At 39.8% G+C, this 16237-nt stretch overlaps 1 protein-coding gene across 8 annotated transcripts in view; it reads right to left on the reverse strand.

Moving 5' to 3' along the window:
• Nucleotides 1-16237, reverse strand: part of PICALM (phosphatidylinositol binding clathrin assembly protein) — a 77828-nt gene that overhangs the window by 41956 nt on the left and 19635 nt on the right. For all 8 annotated transcript variants that reach the window (XM_042456346.1, XM_042456345.1, XM_042456353.1 and 5 more), the window contains exon 2: nt 3877-4019. In XM_042456346.1, the coding sequence (XP_042312280.1) occupies nt 3877-4019 (143 nt within the window). The remainder of the gene's footprint in view (nt 1-3876; nt 4020-16237) is intronic.

Below are 16237 nucleotides of genomic sequence, written 5' to 3' on the forward strand. Positions count from 1 at the left end.
ATCATGCCCTGGACTGGCCCGACTGACCACAATGGCAGCCACATGCATGGGCTGAATCTGGTACAACATTATGTTGTTATGCACGTGGATCAGCCAGGCTGACACCACATTGGTCTCACTGTCCCATCCCCCTCAGTGCCTCCAGAGTAAACTGCGAGTTCTTTTAAATGAGATTAACTGCTTGAAACAGTGGCTTTGCTGCGGATGTGGCTCTACATTTTCTAGAGTTTGCACCAAGACTGGGATGAGCCCAGTGTATATCCTTAGTGTAGGAAAGACTTAAATTTGCTGCACATGAAGCATTTCAATGCTCAATTTAATCAATACAAACTGTGTTATTCAAATAATCTTCATCCTTAAAGTTTGTGTGTATATAAATAGAACCAACAAGACAGTCAAGATATACCATTCATTTCTTTCTACCTTTTTAAAGAGCCAGAGAGATGGAGGGTTGATTAGGTTAGAATGCTTTCCATGTCTGAGAAATTCTCCATTCCTGAGACACTCTTTTTGGCAGGCTTCCTGAGAACACTTCCAAGATTTGGTAAGATCTGAAGTTTTGGAAAGGCAAGAAATCTTGAAGGCTCAATTGACCAATAATAGGTGAACCTGATGTTGAATAGCTAACATTTTTTAAAGTGGGGGAGAGCTTACAGATGCAAAGGCTTTTATTTGTCTACTTGGTCTAGAAAAATTGAGAACAAAGATTATCTTCCAGTTCAGTTTGAATCTCATTCTGACAATGAAAGCTCTTCTTTGCAAAACTGAACTACCCAAATGATTGGATGGGATTATATTTATTGAAAGCGAGCCTCTTTGGGCATTTAGTCATTCAATAATTCAGCCATGTTGTGATGAGGCACAGTTCAGATGACTCACATCAGTCCAATTCATTCCACAGCCTTCAGGCAGCCCACAACTTCCTTTTCCTTCACTGATCAAGCCCCATCAATGCCAAAGACATGAAGTATTCAGTATAAATGTATAGCATGAGGTAATAGTTTCAAGAATACAATCCTAGACATATTTCAGAGAGTGATGTGGCACCATTGTTCTGCAAACATACTCAATAACCCCTCCTTTCCAACAGGGAATATCACAGTCTATGAGATAAATTAGCATAGGCAACATCAGACCAGCAAAATCAAAGTTCTTCCTGTATATATAACACAATTACCTGGATTCTTCCAAGTTATGCCCATGCCTATGATGATGTGAAACTGAACGAATATGGCAGACCCTTGGCTTTTCCTTCTGATCCCCCCACCCCAGATCTTGGACTATTGTGATTGTTCTGGAACCAATTTTTGCTGAACTTTAGTATACAAATATTTAATAAAGAAAACATTACTTTCTGAGAAGTGGAAGCCAAATTAGATGGAACAAATGCACAAGTCACATTAGGCATAAAAAGAGATTATTTTCTATACTATCACCACTTATAAAGCAGTTACGCTATATGAAGCATGGAATTTAAGTCACTGTATTAAAGACAAGCTACAGCATGTATGCCATCATGTACAGTTGGTCCTTCGTATCTGTGGGGGTTCCATTCCAGGCCCCCTGTGGATGCCAAAAACCATGAGACCTCAAGTCCCATTGGTTTTAATGGTGTTCCATGAGCGCTGCCACAGCGGTGCAGCCACATGTATACACTGCCACTGGGGTGAATGGGACTGGGCCTTCTGTGGATGCTCAAATCAGTGGATGGAAAGCCTGCAGTTGGGACAGGCAGACTGTATGTGGAAACTGATTCAAACACAGGGTGGTTTATTGCTGTATTAACATACCTAGATACCAATACCAAGATAAATACCTAGATACCAATCATCTTTCTCTAGTCTGACTTTGAAATGACAGGTTACACTAAAAGCAGACAACTCAGAATTTGAAACAGTAAGATAACAAATGTTCCCCAAGATTTAAGAGCACACACAAAGTACCTCTGAGTCGAGAGGTACCAGGGCATTGGTATCTATAGCCTACATACTCATGTTCAGTGTCTACCTCCTTTATTGCTGTTTCAGTAAGACTCTTGTTAACAGTGAGTTAGAGGGATACAGTCTGACTTGGTATAAGGCTGCTTCATGTGTACATCCATCTAACTAAAGGAAATGTTAGTATGTAGAGAGATCTTGTAGCACCTTTGAGACTAAATGAAAGAAAGAAGTTGGCAGCATGAGCTTTCATATATTCAGTCTACTTCCTCAGATGCTTAGTCACTAAAACTACATGAGGTATGACCAAACTCGAAAATATGGGAAACCCTAGCATTCGCCAGAAGTTATAGGCCATACATGCAAGATTCTATAGATTCTAAGTAAGATGTAATTATTTTTGAGGCAGTTGCCAAGTAATTTATTTTCATCAGATTTAGAAGGAAGCCATTTTCCCTCCATCTCTGCTGGCAGAAGTTGTACACTCTTTTTCGGTGGCAACAGAAACAGTATACATAAGGAATGTTAATCTTCTTGACTTGACCTAATTATCATATAAACACTTGCAGCTCTGCTTTATTTTATATGATACCTCATTAGTCCCATAAATCTTTATATACATTTTCTGTAACTTCTCATTTGTTGCAGGTATTTCCAGTGTAGTGATTTGAGAGCTGGACTATGATTCTGGAGGCCAGAGTTCAATTCCCAGCTTAGTCATGAAACCCACTGGATGGTATGTAATTAAAAATAATAATAATTGTAAGCCATTCTGAGAGCCTTTAGGGCTGAAGGCTGGGGTATAAATACTGTAAATAAATAATAAATAAATATTAAATAATGTCACTTGCTCTCAGCCTCAGAGGAAGGCAATGGCAAACCTCCTCTGAACAAATCTTGCTAAGAAAACACCATGATCAGTTCATCTTAGGCAGGGATGTCCAAACACTTGCCCTCCAGGTGTTTTGGACTTCAGCTCCCAGAATCCCAGACCATTAGCCAAGATGGCTGAGGCTTCTGGGAGCGGAAGTCCAAAAACCTGGAGGGCCAGAGTTTGGACATCACTGATCTTAGGTCTCTTTAAGTTGGAAATGACTTGAAGGTATACAACAACAACTTCAATATACCAGTAGGTGTTCTCAAAAGTAACAAAAACAATTTAAAAATATAGTAGGGGGTGTTTTTTTGTTTTTTACTGACTAATATCTGTAGTAATTTCAGACTGAGGTGAGCACTTGTGGCCCTCCAGATATTTTTGGGCTGCAATCCCTTTCAATTGGCTATGTGGGCTAAAACTGACAAAAGCTGTAATTTAATATGATGAAAGCCACAGATACCCATTTATCCTTTAACCAAGGGGGTAGGCAAGTGTACAAGTGCCTCGCACCACCACCCACAACAGTGTTTCCAAATACTCTATCTGAATCCTCCTTCAAATGGTGACTTGGCATGATGTTACATTACTTTCTGTCACTATTTTGAAAAGGTTCACTAACCAAAATAGAAGTATTTAGGAGTTCTCTGGAGTTCTGAGGGACCCTTGTGTGGACTGGGGGTATTCTTGCATATTTTCACATTGGTTGTCTTCATATTGCATATGTACTCCATGCAATGTTTGGGTAAGTGCTGGGAAAATGTGCCAATTCTTTTAAATCAGCTTCAGGAGCCTCAAAAGTGAGTCCAGAGGCTGCATGCCATCGTAGGCTACAGTTTGCACACCCTTGTGTTTGACCAATATATAGCCTTGTCTCAGACATGTAAATGGTCTTTTAACAAACATTAAGGCCTTCCTCTGCAACCTTCACACTCTTAGACTACTTTTAAACACCAATCACTGTCCCTAATAGACAGCAAAAAACAAAACAAACAAACAAACAAAAAACAGTTTACACTGGGAAAGCCAATTCTAAAGTTTTAGTGACCAGCATTAATCAGTTACCTCATTTCCATACACCATTAGATGGTGAGTTGTGATGAGCGACTTAAATACCACTACCCAGCTACTGTTCATTGTCCTTTCAAACAAGCTGTCCGCCAACTGTGGGATATTTACATTCATTTCATTTGTGCACTGTATTAAATCTGCAACATAAAAAACAACAACATATTATTATTATTATTTCCTCTCTCTCTCTCACTCTCTCGCTAATATATATATAATTTTATTCAGTTTTCCTACATATTATTATTTCAAATAAAAAGCCACCAGGTCAGGTCAATGGAAGAGTGGGGAAATTCTCCAAACATCTCATGGATAAGAAAGAGGACATATGTGTGAGAGTGCTCTCTGAAAAGCATCTTCTGATGGTGTTGGCTACTTGTATTGTGAACAATATTAGCTTTGTGTACACACTGGCATCTGCAATCCATAATAAGGAATTCCCCTAAAGCTGAACTGCTGCAGAAAAAGCTACCAGAGGAAAGGCAGTTTGGAAAGATTCAAAATTTATCTGCACAGCATTAACCCAAGGCTTTAGAATAAGATAAGAATTGCGAGATCTAAGGTGTTTCTGGTTTTTGATTTAGTTTATTCCGAAATGACATGAAGAGAACGACTAGCAAAGTTTTAATAAAATTATAAACATCATAAATAATTCCTATCCATTCTCAACACTAAATTTTAAGATCCATTAGAACTTCTGGGTGTTAACCTCAAGTACAACAACAAAAAGAGCACTTTATACAGTACATCATTATTATACATTGCTATTTTACAGTACCAGTTATTATGATAAAAATGGTCTTTAAAATTTATGGCCATCAAACCCCCCCCCCCCCAAAAAAGCAGCACAGTAAATTACAAACAAAAAGATGATAAAATCCAGCAAGAGACTTCATTGACACCTTTTGAGACAGATCCTCAAAGACTTAAAAGAAGACATTTCTACTGATGCCTTTAACAAAGGCCTTGGAATCTGTAGCCCTTTCGATATTATTGGAATACTGTAGTGGTTTAACCAGATCTAGAGGGCTCCAGGCTCCTAATCCCACCTGAAGCCTGGAAAGTCTGTCAAAAAATATCACAAAGAAGGACCTGTTCCTTGTACTGTGGAGATAATGAAATAAGTAGAGGGTTCTACTGACCACAATTCTCAGGGAAGCTCATACATGAGCTCTTAAAATAAATACAGTAATCAGGTCCCAGCTCATTGTAGGCTTTACAGATAGCAAGCTGGTTTACTAATTGTGAAGACATGACTCTTGTTTCATTTTGGAAACTTGATTCTTGGAGCCTGAACAATAAGAAGGCCAGAGAAACCTCCTAGTGCTGTGGTATATGTAGCTTAAAGAAAAATGTAGTCTTCTTGGAGAAATCTAACAAGGAATAAGAAGAGAAAGTGGATTCAGTGAGCTAGAGAGAGTGTGTGCAAGTCAGCTCTATGATGTCCCCAAGAACATTTGAGAGGCTCATTTACCATGGCGGGTTACAGCCCGTCTCTTTGAGGCGGGCTGCACCCACCCCTTTCCCCGCCGGATCAGGGCCTGAGCTGTCAGAATGGCAGCCGCTGAGGCCCCAATCCGCCGCTTTTCAGGCTGCGGGGAAACAGCAAAACGCCGCTTCCTCGCAGCCTGAAAAGGGGTGTCCTTTGGGCTTCAAGCCCCAAGGACACCCCGCAGCGGTGGGGAGGGGGAGAAAGGGGCCGCTTGGCCCCTTTCTCCCTTGCTTTGCTGGGCGCAGCTGTCTGAAGGCTGCGCCCAGCGAAGCAAAGCGGCGCCGCGGACCAGGAAGGAGCTCCGAAACGGAGCTCCTTCCTGGTCTACAGAAAGGGTGCCCTAGGCGCCCTGCCACAGATTGAGGATGTCACGTCCGCGCTGCCCTGTCTAGAGGCGGGGCGGCCGTGACGTCCTCACGGCGGCGGCCATATGGAAGGGCCGCCGCCGTTTAGTGTGTGACGAGCACGCACTAGGGTTAGGGCGGTGCGGAAGCACCGCCCTTTTGTAACTCTAGTGCGTGCTCATCACGCACTAAAGTGCCAGTTTGTAACCGGCCCATGTTTTATTTTCAGACAGCTTGTACTAGCAGACATATCAGGATGGTGTCCAATTCTCATGCTCCCTGCCCCTAGCAGAGAAGCGTAAATAACTGAACTGGCAGATTCTACAATTCTGAACATATTTTCCTTTCCGATTCTCCAAAGTTAACCCTTCTTATAAAGCAAGAGAAAGACTGCATGAGCCTAGTGCCACTTCTAATCCCATTCCAAATATCACCCCAGGGGAGAATTAACATCTTTATAGGACCCAAGAATCCTCCTCCTCAAGTTTTCCAAATAGCACAACTTTAATTTATCTCTCAAGTGCCGCATAAAATGAGCCATGGTTGGAACCATATTTGTTCACCCCAAGAGCCATTCAAACTGAATTCTTCCAGGTCTGAGCATTGAATGCACCAGTACTATATTGCAAGTATTAATACCAGTCCAGTGTGTGATCTGGCTCAAATCGACTCATGGGTGTTGGAACACTGGAGGAAAAAAACAACCAAAAATGGAGGCAAGAAAAGCCAGCTACCAGCTTTGTCATCCATTAGCAAGGATAAAGCTCAACTACACCAAGACTTTCTTCAAAGTTAAGAGATTTATGTCTGGCAGCCATCAAGATGCTTAAGTGATTTAGCAGATTAAAAACGTTAAAGCAGCATTACAGCCATCTAAGCTAGCCATCCTGCCAAGTTTTAGTTTAATGGCTTTAATGTTAGTGCACCCAGGAAGAAGAGGGTAAGGAGACAACGCGACAGACATGGTCTATAGGGAGGGAAAAGGCTAAGTTTCTTTTTATTCTTCCCTGGCGTGTCTATAAATGGAGTCTTACAAAAATAAAGCCTTCAAAATGCTCACTAGAAAGGTATTCGCCATTTCCTTAACCAACCCAAACAGTTTCCTGCCCCCCACCTTTCATGAATAAAAGTTAGCTCCCAGTTGCTGTCAGCTGAAGTAATTTGCAACAATTCCAACCACTGTTCAGCTCTATAAAAAGATACACTATTCTAAATTTTGCTCAAGAATTATGAGCATCTAGCTTCCAAAGACCTTTGAGGTTTTGGCCATACATAGAAGATACACGTGTGCTAATCCAAGACGAAGCTTTCTACAATAGATGGGGCAACTTGAAGCACGTTGGAGTCAGATTTTAGCTCACATCCATGGGGCTTACATCATTCCACCTACAAAAATACACTGTACATTGAACACATGCCAAAACTATTATTTGTGCTCAGTCCACATATTATCTGTATTTTCACTGAAGCCTCCCAAGTTTCACTTCATACAATGTTCCCTTTCATATGCAATCTGGAAGTGAAAGGACAGCCCTGACTGACACATACAACTTTCCAGCCTGTGTTGAGCAAGCTAGTCACATTGCAAGAGCTCCAAAAGAATGATTTTAACAAGTATGAATGATATTATTAATCATTACCTAGTTTTTTAATAATTAAAATGGAATAAATAGCAATAAAAATAGCAAGTACATTTCTATACCGTTTCAGTGAATTAAGTAGTGCCTCAGCGGTTTACAGCTTAATTGCCCCCAACAAGCTGGGTACTCATTTTAGCGACCTATGGAGAGATGCAAGACTGAGTAGACCTTGGAGCTCTGCCTGGGATTGAACTCACAACCTTGTGGCTTGCAGTATAGGCATCTGTACAATAAAGACCTGCAGCACTTTTTTCATATACATTTTTGTGGTAAAATAAATGAAATAACCCATAGATCAAGTAAAACCAAATGCCCCATAGATCTAGGAAGCACAGTGGGTCATAAACATCAAGATCACTAGAACTAGTACTACAGGTTGGATCTCCCTTGTCCAGAATTCTGAAATTTGAAATATTCCAAAACCCCAAACTTTTTTCATGGATAGCTGCAATAGTGATACTTTTGCTTTCTGATGGCTCAGTGTACACAAACACTCTTTCATGCACAACATTATTAAAGGGATCTTGCAGCACCTTTAAGACTAATTGTGCAAAATAAATTGTAATGTAAGCTTTTGTAGACTTGGACTTAGTAGACCAAGTCTGTATGCTACAACTTCTTTCACACCTCAAAGGTGCTACAAAATTATTTTGCATACTGATATTCCAGACTCATACAGCTACGTCTCTGAATTCTACCAAAATTATTTAAAAACACTGTACTGTATAAAATTACCTTTAGTCTATGTGTACAAGGTGTATATGAAACATGTGTGTATATAAATTGTGTATACAGGCTATGTGTATAAGGTGTTTATATAAATTTAGTGTTTAGACTTGAGGCTCATCTCCAAGTTATATCATTATGTACATATATGAAAACAAATTTATTCCAAAATCTAAAAAAACAAAAATCTAAATTTCAATTCAAAACACTTCTGATCCCAAGGATTTTAGATAAGGGATATTCAACCTGTAACAAGATCTGCCCAGCTGCTCTATGTAATGACCCCAAAACTATTAACTGGATATCATTATCCTCCACTTTGCCCAATTTCCTCCCATACTCTGCTCCCTTTCTCAAACTACTAATGCTTTGCTATAGGAGATTGGGGGTGGGTGGGTGAGAGGGACAGCCAGCAAGATGTGCAAAACAGTGCACTATTAATCTAAAAATTGCAAGCCTGGGTCATTCCTAGGCCCAGCCCTCTCAGATGTTTATCCTGTAAGTGCCTCATTCCCTTGGGAAAGGAAGCCCTTCCAAAGTTCAAAAACCTGAACGAGAAATCATCAACCCTGACTGGAAGATCTTCAGGATCTCAGGGCTTACAAATATGCCATAATAGTAAATGATGCACTTTACAGGGAACCATTTGATACAGCTAATGAAAAATGCATATAAAGCTTCTGGCCCTGAGCACACAGCGGAATCATGAAGTGAAAACTGTAATTATGAAGCAGCCATCACAAAGTAGTATTTTACTAGCAATGTCACTCCGAACCTAGGATTGACAATTTCTACAGCCTTAGCTGCAGCTCCACATTTTCTGCAGCCAAGAAATTTCATCCCTATTTACACTCTTTGTGCAAAGAGCTGTAGAGAAATCAAAATCTTACTCTTGATTTCGACCTACTGCCATGGAAACATCGGTCAGCAATTCTATATTAGCAATCAGTTTATCGACTGAAAGAGTGAGAGGGGCAGGCAAAGATTAGCCAGAGACAACGCGTATAAGTTTGCCAGCCAATTTTTAGAATCTGTAAATTAGACAGTGACACACCTCCATGTTTACTGGAAATTTCTATGTATCTAGGCAAAGAAAGCATTAGATATATCTGCAAGCATTTGATAACAAAAATAATGTTCCATTCAAGCAGGCTGGTCTTCAGAAGTGGGACAGAGGAAGCTTGGTTGATAATACGTTGAGCTTTTAAGCTTAATGTCCGTCCAGTTCTTCCAACATCCTGGTAGTAGGTACAATGGAAATTACCAAGTAGGAGCACACCTAGACACAAGTAAAAGCTAGCTCCTTAGCTGCCCCCCCCCAAACTGAAGCATGCATACACATGAACTCCATGAAAATGCAATAATTTGAAAAAATTTAAAAGTGAGCAAATGTTACTTAAAACAGACAAATGATCTGAACTGCAGAGGTTCATTGGAAGGAATCAACTACTGCACATATTTACATGTTACATAATTTTTTAAAAGGTGATGAACGTCAAACGAACAGCCCATATCAGTCTACTCTGCCTTTACATTTGGCCCTTTGAACTTCATGGCCTCTATTAATTTAGCTACACCTTGATTTTATCTATGCATTATCTCACTTTTGTGGGGGATAATAAGCCAGGCAAGAAACTAAAGGGATGCCACTGTCCAAAGGGCAGCCTAAATGTAAGACAACTGTACAGCTGCTTAAACAAGTACGTTTTTTTAAAAAAAAAAAACACCAACATGTTTATTGCTATTTCAAAAATCCCCAGATTTACCTTTGCTCTGAGCACTATTTTTAAGGGGAAATCAAACTTAACTAAAGAATTGCCTTGGTGTTGATCTATTACAACTAGCAGACAGGCAGGTTACAAAACTGAAGTCTGTCTATAGAGTCGCCATAAGTCAAAAATGACTTGAAGGCACACAACGACACCACAAAGATAGCCTTGTTTCGCTCACTGCACCATCTCAAACAATTACCAAGATTATAATATAAATGCCTGTTGTGTAAATAATGGTGGCTTTTTGAGACTGCACCATAAATCCACAATGGCTGTTGAGCAACAGCTATTGTCATAATGGTTGAAGGGAGCCTCTGAGTACCAGTTGATGGTGGACCAGAGTACCAGTATGCCACCGAGTACCAGTGCCTGGTGGACACTGTTGCCTTCATGACCTATTTGTGGGATTCCCAGAGGCATATGATTAGTCACTGTGAACAACAGGATCCTAGAACAGAACCTCTGTCTGACCCAACAGGCCTCTTCTTAAGTTCAAAGAAGGCAAGCATAAGAGGCAGTGGACTTTCCATTCTAGTGGAAACATGCACAAATATACTTAAGATTTCCCCGTCTTCTAGATGTATCTGGATGGAGTCTAACTTGATCAGACATTCAGCAGATCTCACTAAAGCAAATGAACCAAATTTTCCGAAGAATGAAGTAGGAGTATGCACAAAGGTCATACTATATGGTTAGTATGTTAGTGTTAACCTACCTAGCTGCATTTTTGGAGCTGTATGTTCTTCTTCCGTGTCCACTTATTACACTGGTACCTCGGGATACGAAATACCCAGCTTACGAAATTTTCGGGATACGAAAAAATCCCATTGGAAATAATTGTTCCGGGTTACGAATGTTTTTTCGGGTTACGAAAAAACTTTTGGTGCTTTTCGGCGCTATTTTACACGGAATCGCGGCTTTTCCCCATTAGCGCCTATGGCATTTCGGCTTACGAAGGCTTTTCGGGTTACGAAAGCGGCCGCGGAACGAATTAATTTCGTAACCCGAGGTCGCAGTGTACTCAAATAAATGGTGAATCTTGATCATCTCTTTCCGCCAGAATTCACCAGATTTCCACCCAAGATCACCCAAATACCATATAACCAGGGAAGTGAGCTGGAAGGTTATGGACTAGTGCTCTACTTTTTATCACTAGTTCTTTTATTAATTTTTTTTTAAAAAAAACTGGTGTGGCAGAAAATGCTAACTGGGATAACTTTATGCGCCTTTCAGTTCTACCTTGCAGCTCAAAAGCAAGTAATCAAGATACAACTACTGAAAGTAATTGCTTATGGATGCTTTTGACAGGAAAATGAACAGCATATCAGAATTCTGCTGCTTTCTATTTTGGCCCAATAGTGGGTTAATCCAGGTTAATATGCTTTTTTTCATTTTAAATATTTCCATTTTAAATATTATTAAAATACTGAAGGCAACATCATTGACACATTTTGGAATCAACACATTTTAGATATAAACTAAAGTCTAATGATTATTATTTATTATTATTACAATTTCTGTTTGAACAAGGGATACACAGATGATACACAAATGGAACTTAAGAAACCAGAGAGATGTCATCAGATAAAAAATATATATCTAGGCAGAAAAAAAAACACAAATTTATGTGGTTTACCAAAACAACAGAACCATCAAAGATGCAAATGCAACAATGCACATTCCTAAAACACTTGTCCTCCTGAGATTGTTCTGGCTAAATTTTATCTAGGAAGAAGACAAACAACATTTCCAGTGGTTAAGTGGCAGAGGAAAGGTAGACTGTGTCAGTCCTAAATCCAAATACCAGAAAAACACAGATGACAGAACACTCATCTGATCAAAGCTTATTTCTCTTCCTGTGATTAGAGAAAGGGAATGCATACCTTAGTGTTAATTATAAGCCTTTCAGTAGTTGTAATATAGCATTTTTGCACAATCCAAGCAGGTAGGTATTGCAAGTAAATATGCCTGGAGTTGTTCATCCCTTGAAAGATAAGATTCATTCTTTCCCTTGAGAGGCACTCTCTCGCACACACAAGTTTACATTTTAAATGGTATTTAAAGTCCAGTGTGTTCATCCAGTGGTATGATTCATTGTTCAGATGCATTAGCTATTGTGTTTGTTGTCTGGATAGTCCATATCCCAGCAAAAAGAGGGGGAACTCCTTTAGGGGAGAGGGTAAAAAGACAGTATTATAGTTGTCTGATGAGGAAGAGGATAACCTGACTTCAAATGCCCAATAAGCTTTGCAACTCTCCATAATAAACATCACACTTAAGAGGAACACACAATGATAATTACGTGACCATTTTTGCCTCATTTTAAGTTGTTTTCTCTTCACCCCATTCTCCATTAATACAGAGATCTGAATTATGTTTAACTGTCAATTCAAAATTAGTCTGTAAAGTATCATCCCCTCCCTTTGCAGTTCCTATGCCCCTCAACAAATCTGATGGATTACGGGGGAAGTGACAGATCATATCTCTCTACTATCTGAGTTCTAAAGTTTTTGAGGAAGGGCTTTCTCTTGGCCCCACTACTATCACAGGTTCGACTAGTGAGGACAGGGGAGGCAGCCTTCTTGGTTCCCGGGCTATGGAATTTTCTGTTCTCCTTTTGTGCCCACAGGCAAAGAGCTTCTTATTTTAACAGGTCTTCAGCTTTTAACAGGTTGGGATAGTACAACATGAAGGTTTTAATGTGCTTTTTACTGTTTATGTTAATGTTTTTACGTGGGTTTTATTTTCATTTTTGTATTTCAGACATTTTGTATTTATCATATGACGTGAGCTGCTTTGGGGTCCCATATGAGAGAACAAGCAGTATATACATTAAAAAATAATAAAAATCAATAAGCGAAGCTGGAATGTCCTGCTGTGTAAATGGAAGCTTACTCACATAATGCTGCTTATCACCCTTTGCACCTCATACAACAAGGCAGAATAAGGCCAAAATGCAATACAATAAAATGATTTGTAAAGCTCCATCTTGCAATACTACAGGAGAGATATCGTCCTCTGCTCTGACCATATCTCTCCTTTGTTGCCATCCCTTCATTGGCTCCCCCTACCTTTCCGTATTCAGTATAAGCTCCTGTTGTTGAATTTTAAAGCCCTTCATGGGCTGGCCCCTCCTTATTTATCAGACCTTCTTTCTCCTCACTTTCCCGCTCAGGCCCTCCGTTCTGGTAGTCAAGGTCGGCTGTCTCAACCCAGGATTTTCTCTGCCCTGTCCCAGATTTGTCCCTTTTCACTTGCTGCCCCTCACTCCTGGAACCTTCTTCCCCCACGAGCCTCACGGGTCAATCACTTCTTTAACTAGTTCAAAACTGAGTTGAAGACCAGCCTGTTCAGAGAAGCGTTCCCAGGCACTGCATGACTATTATTTGCTATTTGACGTTTTTAATTTGTTGCCTATATTGTTACGTATTATTTATATGTATTATGCTACTATTTCTTAGATTGTACACCATGGGCAGGATTACTCGCATCTATTTTATTGTTTGTATGTACAGCGCTGTGCAAATCTACAGCACTATATAAATAAAGCATAATAATAATAATAATAATAATAATAATAATAATAATAATAATACATGTAACCCGAGTTAATGGAAAATAAAATAAAATAAAAAATAAATGTCATATCAACTAAAGCATGGTTCCATTTCAATATAATAACATAATATACTTATCTAATTGAAGTACTGCATCTCAGGTTTTGTGAAATGGTTTAAACATATTACTAATACCACAATTTTCCAACCTTTTCCCATTCCAGCCACAGAATGACTGCCCCCACATCATGTATTAGCCCACCGCTCTGTCCTTGTTATATTTTTATTGTGTTTTTTGTGTTTTTAATAGATATTTTAATTGTAACATGTTTAATCCTGTTTTAAGGGGGGGGGGGGAATTTGGGACATAATGTTGTAAATGTGGATATTTTAATATGTTGTGAGCCGCTTTGATTGTCTAGTTACAGAAAAGCGGGATAAAAATAAAAGTTTTATTTTTATTTATTTATTATTTTATTTAGTCTTAAATTCTTGGTTTGTTTTCCCTGCCGTATACATAGTCAGTCTGTCCAGCCATATTTCTTCTGTGTATCTTATCATCTCATTTCTCTTGCCTTTTCCAAGTTCCACAATTCAAATGAATGGAGGTGGATCAGGAGGTACATTTCAACAGGCTACGGGGGTGTTCTCACTGGCTTATACTCTGTGTTACAAATCAAATCCAAGGTATAGCGTTCCTATTAGAAAACGAATTAACTCTAGAACAGTTCCAGAGTAACCTGCAATTATTCCCACTAAAATCCGAATCATAAACCGGATTTTTATTTAATCCGTGTTAATGGTGTATAATCTGGGTTAAAAAAATAGAAGGGTCGAACCTACAATTTTTCCTTGATTCGGGATAGGATTCGGAGTATTTAAATAGGAACGTTTCGGCCTTTGAATTGGGTCAACTGGATGAGAGGAGCGGAGCGCGATGGGCTGGCCTGGGGGTGTCACCCTCTTTGGTCTCTTTCTGCATCGCCAGCACCATTTTCTTCCATTCGCATAATAGCCTTTCCTCCGGTGGATCGCAACCTCCCCTCTGTTCCTCTTTCATAGACCAATGTGTGAGGAGAGCCATTAAACACCATTTTTAACTATTCTTTTTTTTCTTTTTCACCTCTGCCTGAGCAGCAGATGGGCTTTGGGGGAACTATGGAATGGATTTTGCAGGACATATCCCCACTTCAAGGCTCTCCAGACAGCCCTGGGAGCAATCTTCCCCAAAGATTCTCTCCCCATGGGGCAGCCAAAGCGAATTTGGGGCTACTGAGGCTCTTTCCAGAGGAACTATGGGATGGTTGTGTTTGTGAGACATATGTCCTCCTCTGCCAGACAGTGCTGGTGCCATAATAAACTACCATTCCCAGGATTCCCTAGCACTGAGTTATGGCAGTTAATATGGGGAGACACAGAAGAGGACGAATAAGCACCTCCTGATTGGCTCTTTTAAAAAAACAACCGCAACATTTGTAACGAATTAAAAATGGCCAGGTAGTGGGAACGCAGGTACAGGCTACATCGGTGTATGTTACTCCGAATTAATGTGACGACATGATGACGTCGCTTTGATTGACAGCCGAAACAAGTGAATGTGAACGAAAAAGTAACAAAAGCGGTTTAAATATACACCGATTCATCCTTGAATGGGGACGAAACAGGGTCAATTACAGCGAATTAAAATAAAACATAAAGTAAATGGGAACGATACAAATAAAGCGAATGGAAAAGCGGGATAACACTCGCTGTATTTTGAATCACTTTAAAATGAACCGCTGTATTTAAATTTGTTTTAAATCACAAGAGAGAACACCCCCTAGAAAGAACAGCAGCAGCTACCACATGCCCCTGAATCCAGGAATGCTGAGCAACATTCAGCTTTCCCCACTGATGAACAGATTATGGTGACTACAATTCTCCATAAAGAAGTGGAACTGGTCACAAATAACATTTTTCATTCTCTGATGAGGGTACAAATAGGCAGAAGGCAACAGTTGGCCTTAAAGAGTTGGATACGTCTGCTCTAGAGATCCACTTAAGCCCAAATATTTTCCAGATCTATAATATTTGAATGGGCATTTCAAGAGCAGTCAATAAACATGGCAGTTCTAACAGCTTAATAAGCATTTTATACCCCCTTTTCAGCCTTTGAAAGACTCCAAGTTGGCCTGTGACTACAGAACAGGTATATTAAATACAGCCAATATGTCTTCTGAGTATTCAATTGGAAGCAATTACAGTATTTTCCAATCTTTGAAAATAGCAGAGACACATCAATATGGAAAACTATTTAGTTTAATAGCCAGAACAGCCACTAGTTACATGCTCATATTGTTTAATGATTCCATCAGGTTTTAACATTTTGCAGTTGGACTGTGTTAGGTAGACAGCAATACACAAACATTCACAACATCTGACCACATTATGCCTGGATATATGTTTTTGTTTTCAAATTATGAATACTGTTATTTGGAAGAAACATCATAGAGTGTGACTGTGGTGGGATTCCACTGGGGTACAATGGCAAGCCTAGGCTGCATCCCAGTGACTTGGGTGTAGCACAGAACTAGGAAAATACTTCAGATACTGTAAATTGCCCAGTATTTTTATTAACACTGAATCTCTTTCAAACCTTTTACAGCCACATTTTTGTACTGTTGGGTTAGGCAAGCACCCAAAATTCACAGACCTAGTTTGCAATGGATTACCAATTCCCTCACCCAGTACCAACACCATGCTGAATGTCATGTGCACAGAGAATCCAGAAGGGAAGTCGTAACATCACTGTCTTCTTGGTTATCCACCCAACTTTACCCCAACCACA

The sequence above is a fragment of the Sceloporus undulatus genome, chromosome 3, assembly GCF_019175285.1.
Source record: "Sceloporus undulatus isolate JIND9_A2432 ecotype Alabama chromosome 3, SceUnd_v1.1, whole genome shotgun sequence".
In the NCBI taxonomy this organism is placed as follows: Eukaryota; Metazoa; Chordata; class Lepidosauria; order Squamata; family Phrynosomatidae; genus Sceloporus; species Sceloporus undulatus.